Source organism: Sceloporus occidentalis, unplaced genomic scaffold (genome assembly GCF_023333645.1).
Source record: "Sceloporus occidentalis isolate IW3139 unplaced genomic scaffold, rSceOcc1.0.p SCAF_65, whole genome shotgun sequence".
Taxonomy (NCBI): domain Eukaryota; kingdom Metazoa; phylum Chordata; class Lepidosauria; order Squamata; family Phrynosomatidae; genus Sceloporus; species Sceloporus occidentalis.
Window position 1 is genome coordinate 4,452,808 of NW_028317045.1, and position 21,020 is coordinate 4,473,827.

Below are 21,020 nucleotides of genomic sequence, written 5' to 3' on the forward strand. Positions count from 1 at the left end.
GACCAGCGTGCACGCACCGTGTACGCTGGTCCCTTATACTTCATTAGCAGCAGTTGTGTGGCCCAGTCTCCGAAGGGAGGGGATCATGCTCTGCTTCAGTATGTCACAGTACATGTTGGCATTCATGGTTCCCTCAATGAACTGTAGCTCCCCAGCACTCATGCAGGGCCAGACCATGACTCTCCCACCACCACCCTTGACTGTAGGCAAAACGCACTTGTCTTTGTACTCCTCACCTGGTTGCCACCGCACACGCTTGACACCATCTGAACCAAATAAGTTTATCTTGGTCTCATCGGACCACAGGACATGGTTCCAGTAATCCATGTCCTTAGTCTGCTTGTCTTCAGCAAACTGTTTGCGGGCTTATTTGTGCATCATCTTTAAAAGAGGCTTCCTTCTGGGACGACAGCCATTCAGACCAATTTGATGCAGTGTGATTCGTATGGTCTAAGCACTAACAGGCTCACCCCCCACCCCTTCAACCTCTGTAGGAATGCTGGCAGCACTCATACGTCTATTTCCCAAAGACAACCTCTGGATATGACTCTGAGCATGTGCACTCAACTTCTTTGGTCAACCATGGCGAGGCCAGTTCTGAGTGGAACCTGTCCTTTGAAACCACTGTATGGTCTTGCCCACCTTGCTGCAGTTTAGTTGCAGGGTCTTGGCAATCTTCTTATTGCCTAGGCCATCTTTACGTAGAGCAACAATTTTTTTTCCAGATCATCGGAGAGTTCTTTGCCATGAGGTGCCATGTTGAACTTTCAGTGATCAACATGAGAGTATGTGAGAGCGATAACACCTTGTAAGACCAACGAGTCACATGACTCGGGTGAGGGAACATGGCTATTTGGGCCCAATTAGGGGTGTACTCACTTTTGTTGCCAAGGTTTAGACGTTAATGGCTGTGTGTTTAGTTATTTTCAGGGGACAGCAAATTTACACGGTTATACAGGCTGTACACTCACTACTGACTGTAGCAGAGTGTCATTTCTTCAGTGCTGTAACATGAAAAGATAAAATATTTACAAAAATGTGAAGGGTGTGCTCACTTTTGTGAGATACTGTATAAACCTCTCACAGTAGCATGTGATGCTTCACCTTATGGTTTAGGAGCTGTCTTATCACACACACAATGCCGGAAGGGTCAGATAGGTTGGTATCCTTTGCTTCTCGTTCTCTGACACCAGCCGAGAATTATTATTCTCAATTAGACAAGGAAGCATTGACCATGGTATGGGCTGTAAAGAAATTCCATAACTATATTTACGGCAAATAATTTACTCTGTTAACAAACCATAAACCGTTGTTAACCATTTTTAATCCAAAAAAAGGAATTTCAATTACAACACCTGCCAGATTACAACGATACACTTTAACCTTGGGTGCGTATCATTGCGCTATGAAATCGGGCCCATGACTTCCATAGTAATGCTGATGTCATGTCAAGACTTCCACTAAAGAGTTCCTCACCAGTTGTACAGAAAAGTCTTCCAGGTGTGTGTTTTACAGGTATAATACAGGCTAGAGAGATTGCTAAAGAGACAGCTTGTGATACCGAATTACAGTTTGTGTCAAAATATTTCAGAGGAGGCTGGCCAAGAAAAAGCTGTGATGCATACATATTACGAGCCAAAGAACTCACCAATTCCGCGATTGGTACGAAGCACCAAAAACAAGGACAGACCCCCCTCACAAATTGGATGAAAAACAAAGCTCAGAATTTTCATCTCACATGGGTGGGTCCATATTCACTTAAACTCTCACAGTCTCACTCATTCTCTCATGCTCTCTAAATGTTTCCCTACCGGCCAATTCAGCTTCTGCATCTTCTATCTTCTTCCTTCTCTCCTCTCTTTAATCTTCAATCCTTAATCTTCTTTCTTCGTCTGCATCTCTGTGGACATAACCCGGCAACTTTTGTCAAAATGGTGAGAGTGAGTGAGTGCATGAGAGTAAATGTGGGCACCAGACAATGAACTTTGTTCCTGAATTAAAAATGTCCCCAGATTTTCAGTCAAACTGAATGGGCAGGAAACAAAAATCATTGCCCATTTTCACACGTCTATATATAATGTAGGGATGCACCGATACCGACATTCAAAATAGCCGCTGAGCGACTGCGAGCGGCATTGAAAGCCACCTCCTCCAGCCGCTGGCGCCTAATGAAATTAAAGGGGCTGGTGTGCATGCACTGCGCCACCTAATGGCCGTTCCTCAGCACTTCGTCCCACGTCTTAAAAGGGGTGGGACGAAAAGCTGTGGCCCCTTTAATTTCATGAACGGCCTCCACCCGCTGCCCTCACCGGACACCAGGAAGTCAGAAGCAGTTGTAAGTCGGGGGGGGGGGGGGGTTATATGGGGGCATAAGGCTTTTCAGGAGGCAGAGTGCCAAATGATATGCCTTTTAACCCCCTTTATGCCACTCTGCCTCCAGAAATGCCTTTTAACCCCCTATATGCCACTCTACCTCTAGAAAGGCATTTTAACCCCCTATTTGCCACTCTGCCCCCGGAAATGCCTTATACCCCCTATATGCCACTCTGCCTCCGGAAATGCCTTATACCCCCCTATATGCCACTCTGTCCCATGATATGCCTTTTAACCCCCTATATGCCACTCTGGCCTGGTATAAGGCAATCACTGTTTTGTTCCACTGAATAAAATGGAACTTTTTAATCTAAAAATGTTTGCAGTAGCAAATGTTTTGACTCCATTATGTCTAATGGATTTAATTTATTAGGGCCTTTTTAACACTTTTGCTTTCTGGCATTTTAATACAAATAATGTGATAAAAAGAATGTTTTATAGTTATTTTTATGGCAAATAGTGTGACTCGGGTATGTATTGTGTGTGGGTATAAGAGCTCGACCACGAGATAAACTATATGGGGCGGGTTTCCAAATGTTTCCAGGGCTGCTTTTCATTCCTAGTCTGGCCTTGCCTGCCTGAATCTCTGAGCGCAGTCAGTGTCAGTCAAGTGCTGCTCGCTCGCCACCCAGCTCCTATACCAATGCTGATTCACGGACTGGTCCCAGAGTGTCAGTGTTGCTCCGTTTTGCCCGCCTCCGTTTTGCCTGCCTCCTGGTACCGCCTCCTGGTGCTGCTCCCAAAAAAGTATCGGTAATTGGAATCGGTGAGTATTTGACAAAAAGTATCGGTACTTGTACTCGGCCTCAAAAACAGGTATCGCTGCATCCCTAATATAATGAATGTGTATTTAATGTGTGTATTATATTATATTGCAATAGAGCTGATCCAGGATTTGGTTGTTAAGCAAAAATCTATTTATTTTAACAAAGACCTGTTGCAAAAGTCCTTCTTGGCCTGGGCCCTCCCCGTGATGGCACCTTAGCCTTTTTATGCACATGTGGAATTGATGTCAAATATTTGTTATTGGCCACCACCCCCCCTTGAAGACTTTAGTGGGTCTTTGGAGGAGACCCTAGAACATCCAGCCCTCCCTTGACTTCGGGGGAGTACAGCCTCAGAAGGAGAAGACTGAAAACCATTTGGAGCACATGTGACCATTTTTTTCGTCACAGAAATGGAGGGAGCATGGTTATCCAAGGACTTCACAAAAGAAATGTGAAAAAACCCTGCAGACTTTCACTTTTGTATGAAACCTTCACTGAATCATAAATCAAGGAAAGCAGGAGATCCATGGTGGCCTATACGTAGAATTTTACATCCAAATATATTTGTTCAGGGCCGCTATCTATCAAGTGCCTGGTAAATCACCCAGCAGGGCACATAACATGTACAGGTAGTACAGGTACTAGTGTAAGGGACACCAGCTTTTTTTAACATTAAGCCTGCACTGGGCCCAATGATTTCTGATGGCTGCCCTGTACTTGTCTATCTGTGGAGATATGTTTTTAAAGGCTTGACTAAGATTTCTCTTCTTGCCCCATCCAGTACCCAGTGTCATCAGGCTGTAACGACAAACCGTGTAAAACATTGTACCCGTTGCATTAGGGTTGTCACGCAAATAAAAATATTATGGTAAAATATGAAACTAGCTTTTAAGTTACAGAAAATGAAATAAATGACAATCTGTAGAAACACCTTTAAAACATGTTCAACATACCAGTCTTCAGCTACTGATCTGGCTTACCATCCTTTTTGTCCATGGTTAGATTGCAATGCATGTATATTTCTTATATTTAAATTTAAACCATTTCCCCTGTTGTCAATATTTGAGGAGCTCCCACAGCTGTTTGTCACACAGTATCAGTTTCAAATTGCAGGGAACACCAGGAAAGGAGCGGCGGGGATAGATCATAGTCATCTGAGACACAAATCTCATTGCTGCTTAACTACATCTCTAGGGTTTGTGTGGATGCAGAGTAGGGGGAGCTTTCATGTCTGGGTTCAGTTTCATACCCTGCAACTTCACTTTTACAAGATGATTGATGTGATGGTCCATTTCCTGACCCCCTCCCCCTTGCCTCTAGCAGAGTCCTTTCTTCATGCAGCTTGCGGTGTGTGAGCTGCCTGCACTGTGGGGTTGTGTATTACATATAACCAGTGGACACCTTGGTTACCAGTGGGTGCATGAAAGCTAGACAGGTGTGAGCGTGGGGCTCAAGACGACCACTCTATTTTGCATTATGCAATCCATAAATCCCTAAAAACGTTCAAGACCTTCAGTACCAGAGGCAGCAAAGCAGACCCACAAGATTATAGATCCTCCACCATATTTAGCTGTAAGTAAGATGTTCTTTTCCTTAGAAATTTCATTTTGTCACCTATAAACATATTGCTCGTCTGCACTGGCAAAGAGCTCTACTTTGGTTTCAACATTTTTCCAGACAGGTTTTGGCAAAGATCAGGCATATCTCTTTGTTTTGGTTTCAGCAGTGGGATAGTGATGTCCGGATCATGAACGAATTGTTCATTTGATCCGATTCTTTTTAGTGATCCGGATGAATCGGTTCAGTAGACTGAACGATTCATTTGTAGCAGTGCCAGTTCGGTCTGTGAATCATGCAGCTGTAACCTGATCCTAGAGTGAGTCATCTGCAGAGCACTCAGACACAGACTCTGGGGTCAGGTTAAAGCTCATTAATTCACAGAGGAACGATGACTCATAGAGTCAGAGAGTCGTTCAAAGATTCGAATGATCCGAAGATTCAAATGATTCAAATGATTCGAATCTTACAGGGATCCGAATCTTACAGAGATTCGAATAATTCAGAGAATATTACTGATACCATACTTTTATAAATAAATACATTAATAATGTTCACTGCTCCCAGGATTTAGATTCCCCTGAGTTTGCCCCCTTTACCTATAACTGCACCTTCAGTTAACTTTATTAAATTAATTAAATTAACCCTCAGTCATCAGCATAAAATTAACCCTTATACCCCCTCAACCATAACTGCCCCTAAATTAACCCTAAAGCCCCCATCAACCATAACTGCCCCTAAATTAACCCTAAACACCCCATCAACCATAACTGCCCCTGAAATGAACCCTAAAGACCCCATTAACCATAACGGCCCCTGAAATTAACCCTAAATACTCCATTAAACATAACTGCCCCTAAATTAATTGCATGTACTCCAGATATATTACCTAATAAATTGGTATGGTTGATGGGGTCTTTAGTGTTAATTTAGGGGCATTTATGGTTGATGGGGTGTTTAGGGTTAATTTAGGGGCAATTATGGTTGATGGGGTGTTTAGGGTTAATTTAGGGGCATTTATGGTTGATGGGGTGTTTAGGGTTAATTTTAGGGTCAGTTATACTTAATGGGGTGTTAAGGGTTAATTTTAGGGGCAGTCATGGTTGATGGGGTGTTAAGGGTTAATTTTAGGGGCAGTCATGGTTGATGGGGTGTTAAGGGTTAATGTTAGGGGCAGTCATGGTTGATGGGGTGTTAAGGGTTAATTTTAGGGGCAGTCATGGGTGATGGGGTGATAAGGGTTAATTTAATGGTGAGGGTTAATTTAATTAATTTAATAAAGTTAGCTTAAGGTGCAGTTGGAGGTAAAGGGGAATGTAAATTCTGGGGGCAGTGATTATTAATGTATTTATTTATAAAAGTATGGTGATATTATCTGAATGATTCGAATCCCAATGAAGGCAGAGAGTCGTTCAAAGATCCGGATCTTACAGTGATCTGGATCTTACAGTGATCCGGATCACTGTAAGATTCGGATCCCTGTAAGATCCGAATCTTTGAACGACTCTCTGCCTTCATTGACATCACTCGAGTAGGCAGGCAGGAGGGTTCATTGACTAATGAATTCACTTTAATGATCCGAACTTCCCATCACTACAGTGGGATCCTCCTTGGCCTTCGCTCAAAAAGCCCTTGGTTTAGTGTGTGGTGTATGATACGAGTTGAAACCACTCCAGATTGCTCCAGGACAGCTTAAGCAATGTGTAAGTCTCATGTTGTATTTTTTTCCACACTTACACCAACCTTTAAAGAGTTTAATCATTTTTTCTCTTGCCACAACTTCGCAGGAGGTTCTTGTCAGTTCCCTGAGCAAACTTCTTAATAACATTGCAAACTGTTGAAAATGGGATGCCAAGCTCTTTGGAGTTCACATTGTACTCTTCATTAAATGAAGTTGGTGATAATAGAGTTTCTGATGCTGTTAGACAGCTCACTTGTCTGCTGTGATTAAGGATCAGGGGATAAAAGTGGCCTTTTTAAGCATTAAAGCGATCACTGATTGTTTTATTCATGTGAACGCTGACAACTTTACTGCAACGCCATTCAAGTTCTCAAACTGATTTAAATTATTCAAGAGGGTGGCAATAATCATGTTATGGCAATGTTTCCATTTTTATACACTATACACTTTTCAGGAGATATTGTACATAATGTACAAGATATAGTATGTAATAATAAGGTGTGTCAATAATGTTGACCGTTTGTGTATTTATATATACATACACACACAACTACACTGTGTTTGGGGACTACAGAAAATCGCCACCTCACACTGCTTAACCAAAGCAGCAGAACAACATCATGAGGCAGGATAAAAAAACAAGCAGCCCAATGTGACCGCTTCCATAGTCTTTCTATTATTTTAGCTCATCATTTTAATACTCGTGCAAATATTGTTTTTTGTTCAGTTAAATGGACTATACAGTTATTTATTTTCAACGTTCAATTATAAGACAAGGTTTTTTCTATGACGGAGTCCCGTCGTAACATGATATTCCGGTGCTCCCCCATAGAAGCCCTGGCGGAAGTACCGGCCAGCAGCAACAGAGGTTATCTGTGCGCATCGTGCAGACATTCACCGGCTGCCAGAGAGGAGGATCAAGGTCTCCTGCAGTGCTCCTCTCTGGTAGGTGGTGAACGTCTGCGTGATGCAAACAGACAACCTCTGCTGCTGCCGGCACTTTTGCCGGGGCTTCTGTAACGGAGCATCGGCATTACATGACCATCCGGTGCTCAGTCATAGAAGCCCCGTCGGAGGTATAAGGCATATAAGGGGGTATAAGGCATATCTGGGGGTAGACTAGCAAGCTGTATGGCAAGTTGGCGAATAAGAAGAAATAAAAACATAAAATGCATTTTTCTGAATCATAGTTTTTATTACATATGAAAAAATAGTTAGCATGTGAATTAATATTTTTTTCCTATATGGTAGTTTTATATTCAAGCTTTTTCTTTCTTTATAAATTAAAATTTTGGGGGGTCTTCTTAAAATCAAGGTTGTCCTCTAGTCGAGCAAATACCGTAATTTAGGCCAGTTTCTTTTTCAGGTTGCTTTAATTATCTACGTGAATATGTTTATACTTGTAAACATAATGCGTTACAACTGAGGATAACATATACAGTAGTTTACTAGGAAAGGACATTCTTTTGATTGAAAAGCAAGTATGGAAGCTTCTGGGGCTTCTAGACCAGGCTTGGTCAGGAGCAGTTTTTCACCATTGTTGAAATCTGAGGCCAGCAAAAAGCCATGCATTAATAGCTGAAGATCTGTTATAGACCCTGACTGCTAAATGTGTCCATTTGCAACAACCTTGTAGCTTAAAAATATTGAAGTATTAAATTACCTAAGTTAAGGTTGCTGAATATGGATACAATCCACTGCGATCAAACACTGCCTTGGCAAATCTTAAGACCATTGGTAGAATATGGAGGGTTTGTCTGTCATATCAAAGTGATCCTTTGGTTAGCTAACTTTTAGCATAGTTAGAAGTTACCCTGATAAATATTTAGAAATGCTAACTATACTCGTGAAACGTAAATGTAATTTATCTAAAAAAGAAGTAGAGGCAATACGTACACTTGCAGCCGATTCCTCAATAGTGATTCACGTGGCCGATAAGGGTGGTAATACAGAACTATATGAGGTATCAACAGGAAATTCTTCGACAATTGGCTGATTTCACCACTTAAGAAAAAGTTTCATATGATCCTTCGACTGTCATTTCCTCTAAACTTGAAAACATTTTGAATTTGGCTTTGGAAACCAGACCCCTTGATGAGAAGACCTGTCAGTTTCTTCTTGAGGGATCCTATTGCCTTGGGCTCTACACATTGCCTAAAGATGTTCACCCGGGAGACGTATTGTCTCAGCAAGAGGTAGTATATTGAAACCTGTTGCTAAATGAATGGATTTCCATCTTAAAGGGACAGTAACTACCTTTTATATGAGCCAATGGAATACTCCTGATTTTCCACATCATTTAAAGCAAGTACCTCAATATCTACAGAATGGCTTATGGATGTTACATGCTTATATACAGTTATACCGCACACTGAAGGAGTAGTGTAGCTGTACAACTCTGTTACAGTTCACTTTGGAATACAACTATTTTAGTTTGAAAAAGATTTCTACATTCAACGTTTTAGCACAGCTATGGGTACGGCGATGGCATCCACTTATGCCAATATATTTATGTACCACACCACTACCTTTTTTTGGGAAAGATGTTGCGTTATTTTTCCGTTCCATTGATGACATCTTTTTGGTCTGGACAGCCTCTCATGAACTGGCTGAACATTTGAACAATTTGCCAGTCCCAATATTCCTCACCCTGCATTACCATCATGATTGGATACGTTTTTTAAATGTGAAGGTTTTGCAGTGGTCCCTCTCTTGGCTATACACTATTCCGCAAGCCTACAAATGCTGCCAGTTTTCCCTCAGAACCTATGAAAAGATCTTTGCCGCATACACAATATTTAAGGGTGTTATGCAATGACGACTCAGTGGAAAATAGAGACGTACAGCTCCAAGAGATTTCTTCTAGATTTTATCAATGGGAGTACTCAATACAAAATATACAGAGAGCTCTGGACAGAGCCTTACAAGATCAATCACCTATACATGTGAAAAAGGCTTTGTAACCTGTTTCAACACTGCATCTCAACGCATTAAAAATATTGTGAAAAAGAACTGGAACATGCTGTCTAGTGACAAATCAGGGCATCAAAGTTCTGGATGTTTTAAATGTTTACACATTTTAGTTGTCCACATAAAGGGAGGAGATAACAGATTAAGTATCGTATTACATGCTCTACGGTCATTTATATGATCACGCTTCCCTGTGGGTTATCCTATACAGGCAATACGGACCTTACATTATGTGACCGTATACGGGGTCACAGATCATGAATTTGTACTGCCTATAGAGATCAGAAGACAGACAAACCGGTGACTAAACATTTTTTATCACATCATCATGTTATCTAAATTGAGGTTATGGCGATAGATCATATCCCTGGTCAAGGAGGTGACCAATCCAGGAAATTGCTACAGCTAGAGACTTTCTGGATTAAAACAGTGGACACTGGGGTCCTCTTCTGTTTAGTCACCTTCACCTTTAGAACAGGGTGGTTATAACACTGATTGTATAAAATTAATCTGAAAAGGTTGGCCCTCACAGACTTTGGGACTTTGGGAGAGTTATACGACTCAGTGCTGCCGTTCAACAAATGCCACTTTTTCAAGCTGTTGTTTTTTTCTTGGTCTGAGCGGGAATGAGCACTGAAATAAGTTGTGATATCCTAGTGTTTTCCTTTTCAGACCTAAAGGGACCTCATGCATGACAGAGTAAGAAGTCCCATTTTCCTAGGCAGCCTTGACAAGAGCTTTACTAGAACATTAAACATGAGCCAAGCCTTCTTGTCCAACATCAGTGCCTGATCTCACAAATGCTCTACTGCATGAATGGCCAAAAATTCCCACAAAAGCACTCCAAAATCTTGCGGAAAGCCTTCCCAGAAGAGTGGAAGCCACTCACCGAAGGTACAGATGGAAGTCAAACTAGCCTTGATGCTAAGTAAATGGTCCAGGAGTGTTCTTGGCTTTGAATGAACATAAACACCTGCCAGACAAATAACTCTGTAATATTTAATTTATTTTATGAACGATATCATGCTTTAAGTTATCTGGAAACAAGTCTTCACCTTAATGAGTCATTTAGTATCATTGATTCCAAAATGTTTATATTAGATGATCCTACACCAACTTCCATTACAGTAAGATGGAATTTCCAACAAGAAAATTTCTAGAATGTTAGCAGACAAACATGAATGTGTCATCTAAAAATTGCATTAAACCCAAACATAAAAATGTACACATTTCCTTACTTATGTTTTCTTTGGTTTCCATTTACAGATATCAAAGTATTACCGTCTCCGAGACACCAACACATATGCACAATTCTAATACTTAACAGAAGTGTGAATAACACATTCTTTTCCAATTTGTTTCTAGTGTCCTCTGGTATCCAAAGGGTTTATAAATTTGTTATAACATACAGGGCCGTAGGAAGGGAGCGAGGGGGCGCACAGCCGCCCAATCAGCAGCTGCAGCCTGATGGTGAATCACATTGCTAGCCGTGATTCCCCACGAAGCCCCTAAAAGTAGCGTATCCATTTGGCAGGGGGCGAGCAGAGAAACAGCCTCCCCTGGGCCGGTCTTCAGGTGACTGCCGAGGGAGCGGCACGATTGTGCTCTCCCCAACCAGGCCTGCTCATCAGAAGCTCTCCGGGGCAGTGCGCACACAGGAATCACCAGTGCTGGTCTGGGAAGGAGGTGTCCAATGAGCAGGGCTGGTTGGAGAGATCACAATCCCCGTCTATCTGGGCCAACATTAGGGAGCGCGAGGTCTGTCAATTCAGACCTCATCTTTCTGCTCCCTAATCACTACACGCCGGCAAATGATGCACTCTGCATCAATAGCCAGGGCATAGCGACGAGGGAGTACTAAAGCAGAGGCCTGGATTGACAGACCTCACACTCCCACCACAGGATGGAAGATAGAAGATGATTGAAGATGAGAAAAGTAAGAGATGAGGAGAAAGGGGTGTAAGGGCTATATATATATATATGTGTGTATGGGAAGTGTGTGTGTATGTGTGTGTGCGTGGGCTGTGTGCCTGTGTGTATGGGCAGTGTGTGTGCATGGGCAGTGTAGATATTTGTGTGTTTGTAAGCTGGTCTGTGGGTATATATGTGTGTGTGTGTAAAGACAGGAGTGTGAGGACAGTATCTGTATACATGTGTGTATGGACAGGCTTGTGTAAGGGCAGTGTATGTGTGTATATGGGCAGGTGTGTGCAAGAGCAGTGTATGTGTACAGTATATATGTGTTAATGGGCAGGTGTGTGTGAAGGCAGTGTGTACGGGCAGATGTGTGCAAGGGCTGTGTATGTGTGTGTTTGTAAGCTGGTGTGTGTATGGGCAGTGTGTGTGTGTGTGTAAGGGCAGTGTAGGTATTTGTATGTTTGTAAGCTGGTGTGTATGTATGTGTGTGTGTGTGTAAGGGTAGTGTATGTGTATATGTATATTAATGGACAGGTGTGTGTGTGTGTAAGGGCAGGATATGTGTATGTGTGTGTTTATGGGCAGTTGTTTGTAAGTGCAGTGTATGTCTGTTTATGGGAAGGTGTGTGTAAGGGCAGCGTGTATGTGTGTTTATGGACAGGTGTGTGTAAAGGCAGTGTGTAAGGGCAGTGTAAATAAAATAGCTAGGGGCACAATTTTCCATTTTTACCTCAGGCACAAAAGGAGCTAGCTACGGCTCTGATAACATATTTGAAAGGTACCATGCATTCTCTATATTACTCTACTTTTGTTCCCTTTTTTACTATACTCTGGACCAGTTGAACTCCAAAATGCTTACCGTGGCTAATTTCCACCATCATGTTTGGTGTGCGTCAAGATATATTTATGGAGCCTGTGCGGATTTGTGTATATGGGCCACCTTTTATGACATTAGTTGGAGACCTCCGATGTCCCTAACCGGCCTATGGAGCGGTGGTGTGTAAGGAGCATAGTCTCCTAATTGGGCAGTCTATGCTTAGTTTTGCAGCAGAAGAGTTGCTGTCACATTAAGCTTAGTGGGCCCAGGCCAGAATACACCACGGATCATTCCAGGAATACTCCTCACTCCATTAACAAGCTGGGCATTTGAATTATTATAGTCACTACCTTGATTTTGCAGTATTTTAACCATGATTGGATCCTTCCTATTTTATTTCTATTAATTTGGCATACAGAACTCTGTGAGTTAAGTTATGCATTGGATACAACTGCTCTATGTGCCAAGCATGTTTCTGGAATGCAATTTAATTAACCATTTAGCTAGTTATCTCCAGTCAGCCAAAATGTGTATTTCATTGTTCAATACGTTTGGTAGGCTGCTTTGTGTTTCAATAATAATAAAAACTCCAAACATGCCCTGTGTGAATTTGGATTTGTTTGCTGCCTTTTAAAAAGGATAGACAATGCCTTTTTGACATTTCTGCTATGTTTTTTGTCTGAAATACAGAGATATGATCATGTTGCTGATAATGGTTTTTGTTGCTAATTCTAGGATTATTTTATGAAAATGACATAGTGAATTAATTTTTTTTTTTTTTTTATTTGAAAAGCTGACTTTTGACAATACTACAATTTTACATGTTATGGCTTATATGTGCAAGCATAATCCCTGAGAAGCCACAGTTACCAGTATTTATTAAAGTCACCCCCTTAAAGGAGAATAATTTTCTTAAGCTTGTTTGATATCATTTTTATATTCACATTGTTTTATATCTCATTAGAACGCAATATACACCAATTAAATATCTAAAATGTCTATTATGCACAAAAATCTTATTCTTGTTCTCAGATTTAAGTGCTCGAGATATTTTCTTTCCTGATCCATTTGCAGCAAAGAATTAATGAATTCTTCTACTTTGTTATCCTGTAAAAAATGAAACAGAATTATTAAAAACAATTTATGAAATGTATGGACAAACAAAATGGATTGCAATATTTAAAAGAAGCTAAGACCATTGTACTATATGCCGCACAGTAGTGTGATGTAATGAGATATCACTTGACTGGTTACAATGTAATTATTTTAGAGGAGGAACAAGTTAAGAGTTTTAAACTCCCAGATAACAAAAGATCATCAGTTTATTTTACATAGTAACATCGTAGTTTAGGTTGAAAAAAAGACTGATGTCCATCAAGTTCAACCTTGCTGTCTATCTAGAAGAAGGCAAAAAGTAAGCAGAAATGTTTTCCACATTACGAAACGCATGTTCTCCTGTCTGAGTAAAGTACTTAATCTAAGATTCACAGTGTTTCTCGGAAGAATGAATTTCAGTGAACTGTGTGTAGTTTTTAATGGACTTGAAATTATCAGGACTAAGTATGGATAGCAACTACCAATAAAATGGAAAATACTTCTGGAAAAAATTTGATTTACAGTAAAAAAAATCATTGGGTTACAGTATAGCCTTTTAAAAGAAAATATCTATTCTGTGTTATTATAATTTCCTAATAAAAAATACAGGAGATTGTGTATAAAGCAGTCAATATAGGACAACAGGAGAGTTTGCCTCCAGTATGTAGTACTCACTCTATATTTTAGTATTCACAATCCACACATTAGTTTGGGACCAGTTAATAGTGTATTTGCTGTGGCAAACAATGGGAGAAACTAGACATGTTCCTGTATTACACACAATGGGGGGTTATTTATAAACTGCAATTCTGTTGCAAAGTTTAAAAGTGACTATAATGTCATAAGAACCAATAGAATGCTGACTGAAGTGCTATGAAATGATGACCTACAGGCATGTAGAAAAAGGACGTGTATAGGAAAAAACAATATGAAAATAAAATTCCCTTTTCTTCAAATCAAAATTACATTACCCTATACAGGGCTATATTTAACATGCAAAGAAAATATTTTCCCCTGGGACTTAACCATGGCCACTAAAAGCTGTCTGGGACCTTTCCTCTTTAGGTGACCACTTCCCCAGAACAGGGAGAGCTCCGGGTAGCCTACACTGGGAAATGGTATGGTATGGTATTAAGGCATGCACCAGGGCCTGTACAGTAGTATAGGTTTCTTTTATTATTTAAATGTGTGGGTGTAACGTTCTAGTGCAAGTTATCTTGCGCCATGACCACACAGAGAACACGTTTAGCGTCCAAATGGCTGCTTTGTAAATTGGCTTATCCGTAAAACAAACAAAAAAAAAACATTGTAGTTTTGAGGATGCTATGTTTCTCTTGACTTTAATGACCAATGGCAACATTCTGTAGAGCATTGTACCTAAAACTGGGGGTAAGATTCACACTACAATGCATCTACTCATGTCTGGCATACAAATATATTATACAAATAAGGTATAAAAGTGGATGTTATTTCTACTTACATTTAAAGCTCTGAAATCATCTGCTTTCCAAATAATTATAGTGCCTCTAAAGCATTTTGAAATACTATGAGGTTTCAGTCCTTGTTTTGATTTTCTAACTTAATAATTCCTTTTATTTACTTATGGTTTTGTAATTAACAAATACTGCAGTGGAAGAGCAAGGCATCAAAATAGTTCACTTGGAACAGGGGCTGATCACTGTTGGGGTTGGTGGATACACCAGGGCCACGTTGACTCGCTCGCTACCGTTTTTTGGACAGATTATTTCTGTTATTCCCTCTGGTCGTTGCTGGGTCAATAACTCTCCTGTGAAGAGAACAAGCAAAAACGTTATGGTTTTTAATGCTGTGCAATGAAATCCAAGAACACAAGCTTTAACACAATATACACAATAGTGTAGAAACTCTGGATACCGACGTGAGAACAAAGCCTGCGAACCCTATCGGAGTGTTGCCAACCTGACAAAGGGTTAGGATTTCTGTAAACAATGTATAAGTTAGAAAACTTATTATATGTGGTCCCCTATGACTGGGTTTGAGTTCAAAACACCTAATCCTAGTTGTCTTTATGACCTGTAGTAACTAAGGGATTACCTGTGCTAAAGTAAAGAGATACACTCAAGGGGCAATCAAGGTCAAGAATTGAGTAAGAGGCCTCCCCATGTACTGTGTTATGCTGGGGAGTTGTCAGTGGGACCAGAGACAGAAAACAAGAGAGCCTTTTATTGCAGGTTTCTATAATTTTACCATGCAACTTTGACTAGACACATTGAAATAAAAAGCCGAAACAGGAAGAAAAAGTGTGCGGCCTGTAGACATGGTCATAGCACATTTAGTGGTGCTGCCTTCCAGGAAGTGGACTTCTGCTGCCAGCACAGTGCATGATCACTGTACATCCTTATTTTAGTATTAGAAAACCATCAATGAGGCAGACACTATTCGCTCACTGATTTCTAGTGAGCAAATAGTGTTTGCCTCATTAAAAGCATACAGCAGAACTACTGTTTCCACATATGTTTATTGAAAGCATATGGATATGTTCATACCCCATTCCTTAAATATTCGCGTGGTATTATATTTCTCAGGTTAACAGCTTTGAATTAGATATGATAGATAATGCAAACCTCATACAAACCACTTTATAAAAGAGTCTTACTAAAGTTGGTTTTATTATTCATTCTGATAAAACTAAACATTGCTTGTTTCTTAGCAACAAAAGTATTTCCTTGGTTACAGTTTAAATAAAACAAATGAAGAAACATCTGCCTGTGTGCCAACATCTGACCATCTACAAGTCTTGTAATACTTTAGTGAAGATAATATGATGCATTTTTAGTCAAACATATGCCTGTGTTTAGCTAGTGTGCTGTTTCATATTGTCATATTAAATGTGCTGGTCCAATAAGATAAAACACTAATTGCATCATCGAGAATGTAAATAAACAAAGGTTTTATCACATAAAACAAAACCTCTTAAAAGGGACAGTTTAATGTACCAGATAGCCTCACCAAAGAAGAAAGGAACCCCTGGAGCCTTACTCTACCTAATAAACATAAGGGCAGGGCACCTTTGGGTGACAGTGAAGTAGCCTATCACACCCTTGGAGACAAGGGAGGAGCATAATAGCCTGTGCTATTATAGCCATGGTTGTCACTTTAAATTAATTCAATCAAGACTTTTTAAGTGATATTCTTGCAGAGAGGAAGATGGAAGAACAGCTAGCATCAATTTGTGTGGAAGCGGAGACGCAGGATGCGTAATGGCTCCAGGTGGTGCAACTTAGACAAGTTCCAGGGCTCAGGTCCCCCAGTTTGCCTTAGTCCTGAGGAGAAGTCAGTCCCTAGTTCACAGCCAGGTCGAAGTCTGCCTAAAGTAGCTTCGCGACCAAGATGTGAAGCTGTAGGGGCAGCACATAAGAGGTGACGTTCTTCAGTGAAGTGGACAGTACGCGACTTGCCACTGAGGAAAGGGATTGGTCAGGTGAATTTCACTTCAACAGCACAAAGCAGTTTCATTGACAGCAAGCCCCATAGTGAGAGATGATGTTTAAAAAAATAAAAAATGTGTTAACATGTAATAATAATTTTGCAGTTATGTCATCAGGGGAACCATCTACTTTGAACAAAATGTACCGTTGTGCTCAAAAGTTGACATACCCTGGCAGAAATTTAAGGCTAGTGATTATATGAAGCCATTTATTATCACATCAATGTTTGGCTACTTTCTACATCATAATGATAACATATCACCCAAATGGCCCTGATCAAAAATATACATACCCTTGAATGTTTGGCTTTGTTACAGATTCATTGGCAACAATTTTCATTATCGATTATCATCAATTTTATTGATTAGTGGTTGCATCCCTAGTTACAATATACCCGACAACACCTTGACACGCCTCACAGCTTCTGTCACTGGAGTGACAAGACCAAAATAGAGCTTTATGGTCACAACCATAAGCGCCATGTTTGGACAGGAGTTAACAAGGCCTATAGCGAAAATAATACCATTCCCACTGTGATGCATGGTGGTGGCTTACTTATGTTTTTTTTGGGGGGGTGAGCTCTAAAGGCACAGGGAATCTTGCGAAAAGTAACAACAAGATGAATGCAACATGTTATCAGAAAATACTGGCAGACAATTTGGCAGAAAAGCTGCACATGGGAAGTACTTGGACTTTCCAGCACGACAATGACCCTAAGCACAAGGCCAAGTTGGTTACAGTAGAAAAAGGTGGAGGTTCTGGAGAGGCCATCACGTTCTCCTGACCCTAATATCTTCAAGCCACTCTGAGGAGATATCAAACAGATCTTTGGTTCATGCAAGATGACCAAAGACTTTTTATGACCTGGAAGCATTTTGACATTGTTTGCAGCTATAGCACCTGCAATAATATGGAGCCTCATAGACAAATATTAGAAAGGACTGCGCGCTGTCGCTGTGCACACAGCCACCCAAGCACCTTCATGGGGTTTACGTGAAGACAATATGCAAATGATTGGTAGATGGTGGAGTTTAAAGGTTATGTCAGGACGCATGAGGGGAAGGACATTAGTCAATGCTATTATTTTCTTTTGTATTTTTTTTTTTTTACAGTATGTCTGGTTTGGATCCTTGGGCATTTGTATTTTTGGGGGGCTGCAAAAAGGGGCAGGTATTCGACCAGAGGGGCATCAGTTTGCTTTGGATGCATCTGAAGCTTAAGTTAGATGGGTAGGAATTTGAGGTTTTCATTGGAAAGGTGTTTATTTTGAAGTATGCAAACAGCTGGGCTGGGAATTTCAGTAAATTGATTGGACGAATGGCAAGTGAACTGATTGAACCTTAGAGGTTAGATTATGCCCTATTGGGAATATGGTGTTAATGAATATTATGGTAAACCCCAGACCCACTGTGTTATTGTGAATGACTAGTGGCATATGCCGGGGTGGATATAAGAAAATAGGGTTTTAAAGTAGAGATTCAAGGGGTTGTGGTAGGGACCGCTTATAGTGAAAGAACTTAAGATTAGATGTGAAGTTATGTATTAAGATTGTTCAACATGTTACCAATGTTAAGTATTGTTCATTAAATGCATGTTAACATCGGTAAGTATTGTTCATTACATGCAGCGGACAGTTTTTAAACAACTTTGTTCTTCATGTGTATATTGTGTAATGGGGTTATAGTAACTTGCATGGGTGGGCAATGCAAAGGCCATGCATATTAAAGTTTTCCAGTTAATATGTATTCTTTAAAAAGTTAAACATAAATAAAATTGAAAGGCTGCAGACCTAGAGTGGCTTCCTCCTCTTTGGTCCGGTGATTCTTTCCACTGATAGCTGGTTGAAGCCATCCGCCCATAAAAGCACTTTCCAAACAAGTGCACAAGGGATCTTAGTAGACCCCTCCCCCATAACATTTGCTGAGCCAGCACTGGCACTAACTAGCACTTGGTAAGTATGGGTTCAGACTGCGCACAATGTCCTCAAATTAATTGTATGAGTGAAACTGTAGAGATGAGCATTTAAACCTTTTTTTTTTTAAATCTACTTCACCCTGTATGTTCATTCCACAACATTGGATAGATTAGGCACTGAATCTCATGGTGCAAACAAAGGTAACTCATGTCCTATACTGAGCACAAGTTTTTGTTAACGTAGGCTGCTCTTATACACTGCAATTAATAAAAAAATAAAACAAACAAAAACATGTGTTTGATCTCAAATATCCCATATACATTCTTCTAAATGAAAAACATGGATACATTTTTGCTGCAACATTTGGCTTGTGTTATGGAAATTCCGACAGCTTGCTATAGAGATCATATCAGATACTCCAACTAATACCAAGTTAGGGCGGATGTCAGATGGCTGTTTATAGACAATTATAACAAGACAGTGAAAATTGTTTAATATTGCTAAATCCATTTTGGAAGACGGCATTTTCTTCAACTGTAATTTGTTTAAACCAACTTAGGATAGCATTATTTAAAAAAAAAAATACTCACACATGCATTTACATAAATAATTTCAAGATTGCAAGTTTGCGAGCAGGGCTCTCTCTACTTAACGTATTGGTTTGTCTTAGTCTGTCAATTCTAGTCTTGTCATATATCCTGAATATATGTATTGTAAGAAGCGTTGCATAAATTATTGGCGCTTTATAAAAGATTATTAAAATTATCTTTTAGAATGATGCATTGCCTGGCTACGAGTATACTCACAATCCATCTAGCACCAGTGGTGGCTTGTGCAGAAATTCTAAAGGGTCTAACAAGTATATGCAGAAACCTCTTCAACTGATTTCAATGACGGTGATTTCCAGTCAGTGATTTGCTGCTTCTGGCAGCAAAAAGTGTAATGAAACTCGGACAATAGAGGGGACAGTACACTGAATCTGTGGAATTCCAGAGTCTTAAGCAGGTAAGTGCCTTGTTTTATCTTTTTTTTTTTTTTTTTTTTACAGGTAAAGAATAGATATTGTAGCACTTATTTACTGGTAGGGCTATAGAGGGGATTGAAGTGTCCCTGTGTATTGCAAACAATCCAAGGCCCCCATCAGCTGCTAAGGCAATTGCCCTGCAATTATTTGGACTTACTCATGATAAGAAGGGAGGTAGCCTTAGCGACTCTAGTACTACTCACAGGCTGCTGTGCATTTTTTGAAATTTACTTTTATCTATGGAAAGCCAATGTTAATTTTCTCTTCCACATGATTTAGAGGCACAAGACCCAATATATTTCAAAGAAAATCATTGTTTCTTTATGAATCAATAGTTGAAGTATGACTTACAAAAATAGCTTTTTGAAAATAATATATACTGGTCTTTATCAGCATTCATCTCATACATCTCAGCTCCTAATGCTCTTAGGGGTGTTTTTCAGAGCCTTAAATGGACAGGCACAATTTAAGACTAATTGCCAGCATTAACAAATAAGGGATTACAATACCAACCCACTGCCCATCCAAACAAACTTATTCCAGTTGAATTTGGATACCATGATATTACATATAGTCCACCAACTTTGCCATCCTATTGTAGTTGTAAGGGTTTGTGTATAGTATCCAGTTTGTGTTTAATATTTAAAACAAATATTTGTTTTGGGTTGTACAGTTGTAGTCCATCTTTACTTTATGAACTTTATTGCACATAATTTCCTGTGGGAAACATGTTTTATGCAATGAGTTTGAGTGAAGTTACTCACAGAAAATAGACACTGCAAAATATTGTGGTGCCTATAATTTATAGTTACAAACCAACAGAACATACAGTTTTTAAAGAATTGTCACCCATTCTCTTAAGGAGAAGATTTTTGTAATGAGCTGTATGGATTTCAGACGTTAAGTCGCTAATTCCAAAACAGGCTCAGGGTATTAAAGTATTACAGAATGAAAGTTATTATCCAGGGAAAGCTTTTTCCAGATCTGCAAGGAATGAATTATTGGTCTTTTTCCAAAAGGACAGGTGTCCAGAACATTGTAGCCTGTGGATGGATTCAGTGCTTCACACACTCAATCAACTCACCCTTGAATGTTACTCCATGTGTTCTAAGATTGTTAGCTTTATAAGAGACTGGGTTCTCAGTCAAACAGATCTATAAATCAATAGTGATGACCATCCATTAAAATAACAAAACCACTCAGGATTGTTTGAATGTTCTCCCCGAGAACATCCTGATAACAGAAATAAATAAAATAGATAAGGATATCTCTGTTGTAAGGATATCTCGTTCTCTTACAGAGCAAAACAGCATATGCTTTGATTAAGCATTCATTTGCAAGCATCTTGCTCTTGGCAAGAGGTCTCCAAATTACAGCCCATGGGCCACATCCGGCCAACCACAAGTTTTTATCTGGTTTGTAGCACCCCTTAAGTCA

At 40.0% G+C, this 21,020-nt stretch overlaps 1 protein-coding gene across 1 annotated transcript in view; it reads right to left on the minus strand.

Annotated features, from left to right (window-relative positions):
• Nucleotides 1-7,139: 7,139 nt before the first annotated feature.
• Nucleotides 7,140-21,020, minus strand: part of MFHAS1 (multifunctional ROCO family signaling regulator 1) — a 45,123-nt gene continuing 31,242 nt past the window's right edge. The window contains exons 2-3 of the mRNA XM_089493582.1: nucleotides 14,837-14,963; nucleotides 7,140-7,215 (exon numbers count right to left, since the gene is read on the minus strand). Of these exons, the coding sequence (XP_089349708.1) occupies nucleotides 7,140-7,215; nucleotides 14,837-14,963 (203 nt within the window). The remainder of the gene's footprint in view (nucleotides 7,216-14,836; nucleotides 14,964-21,020) is intronic.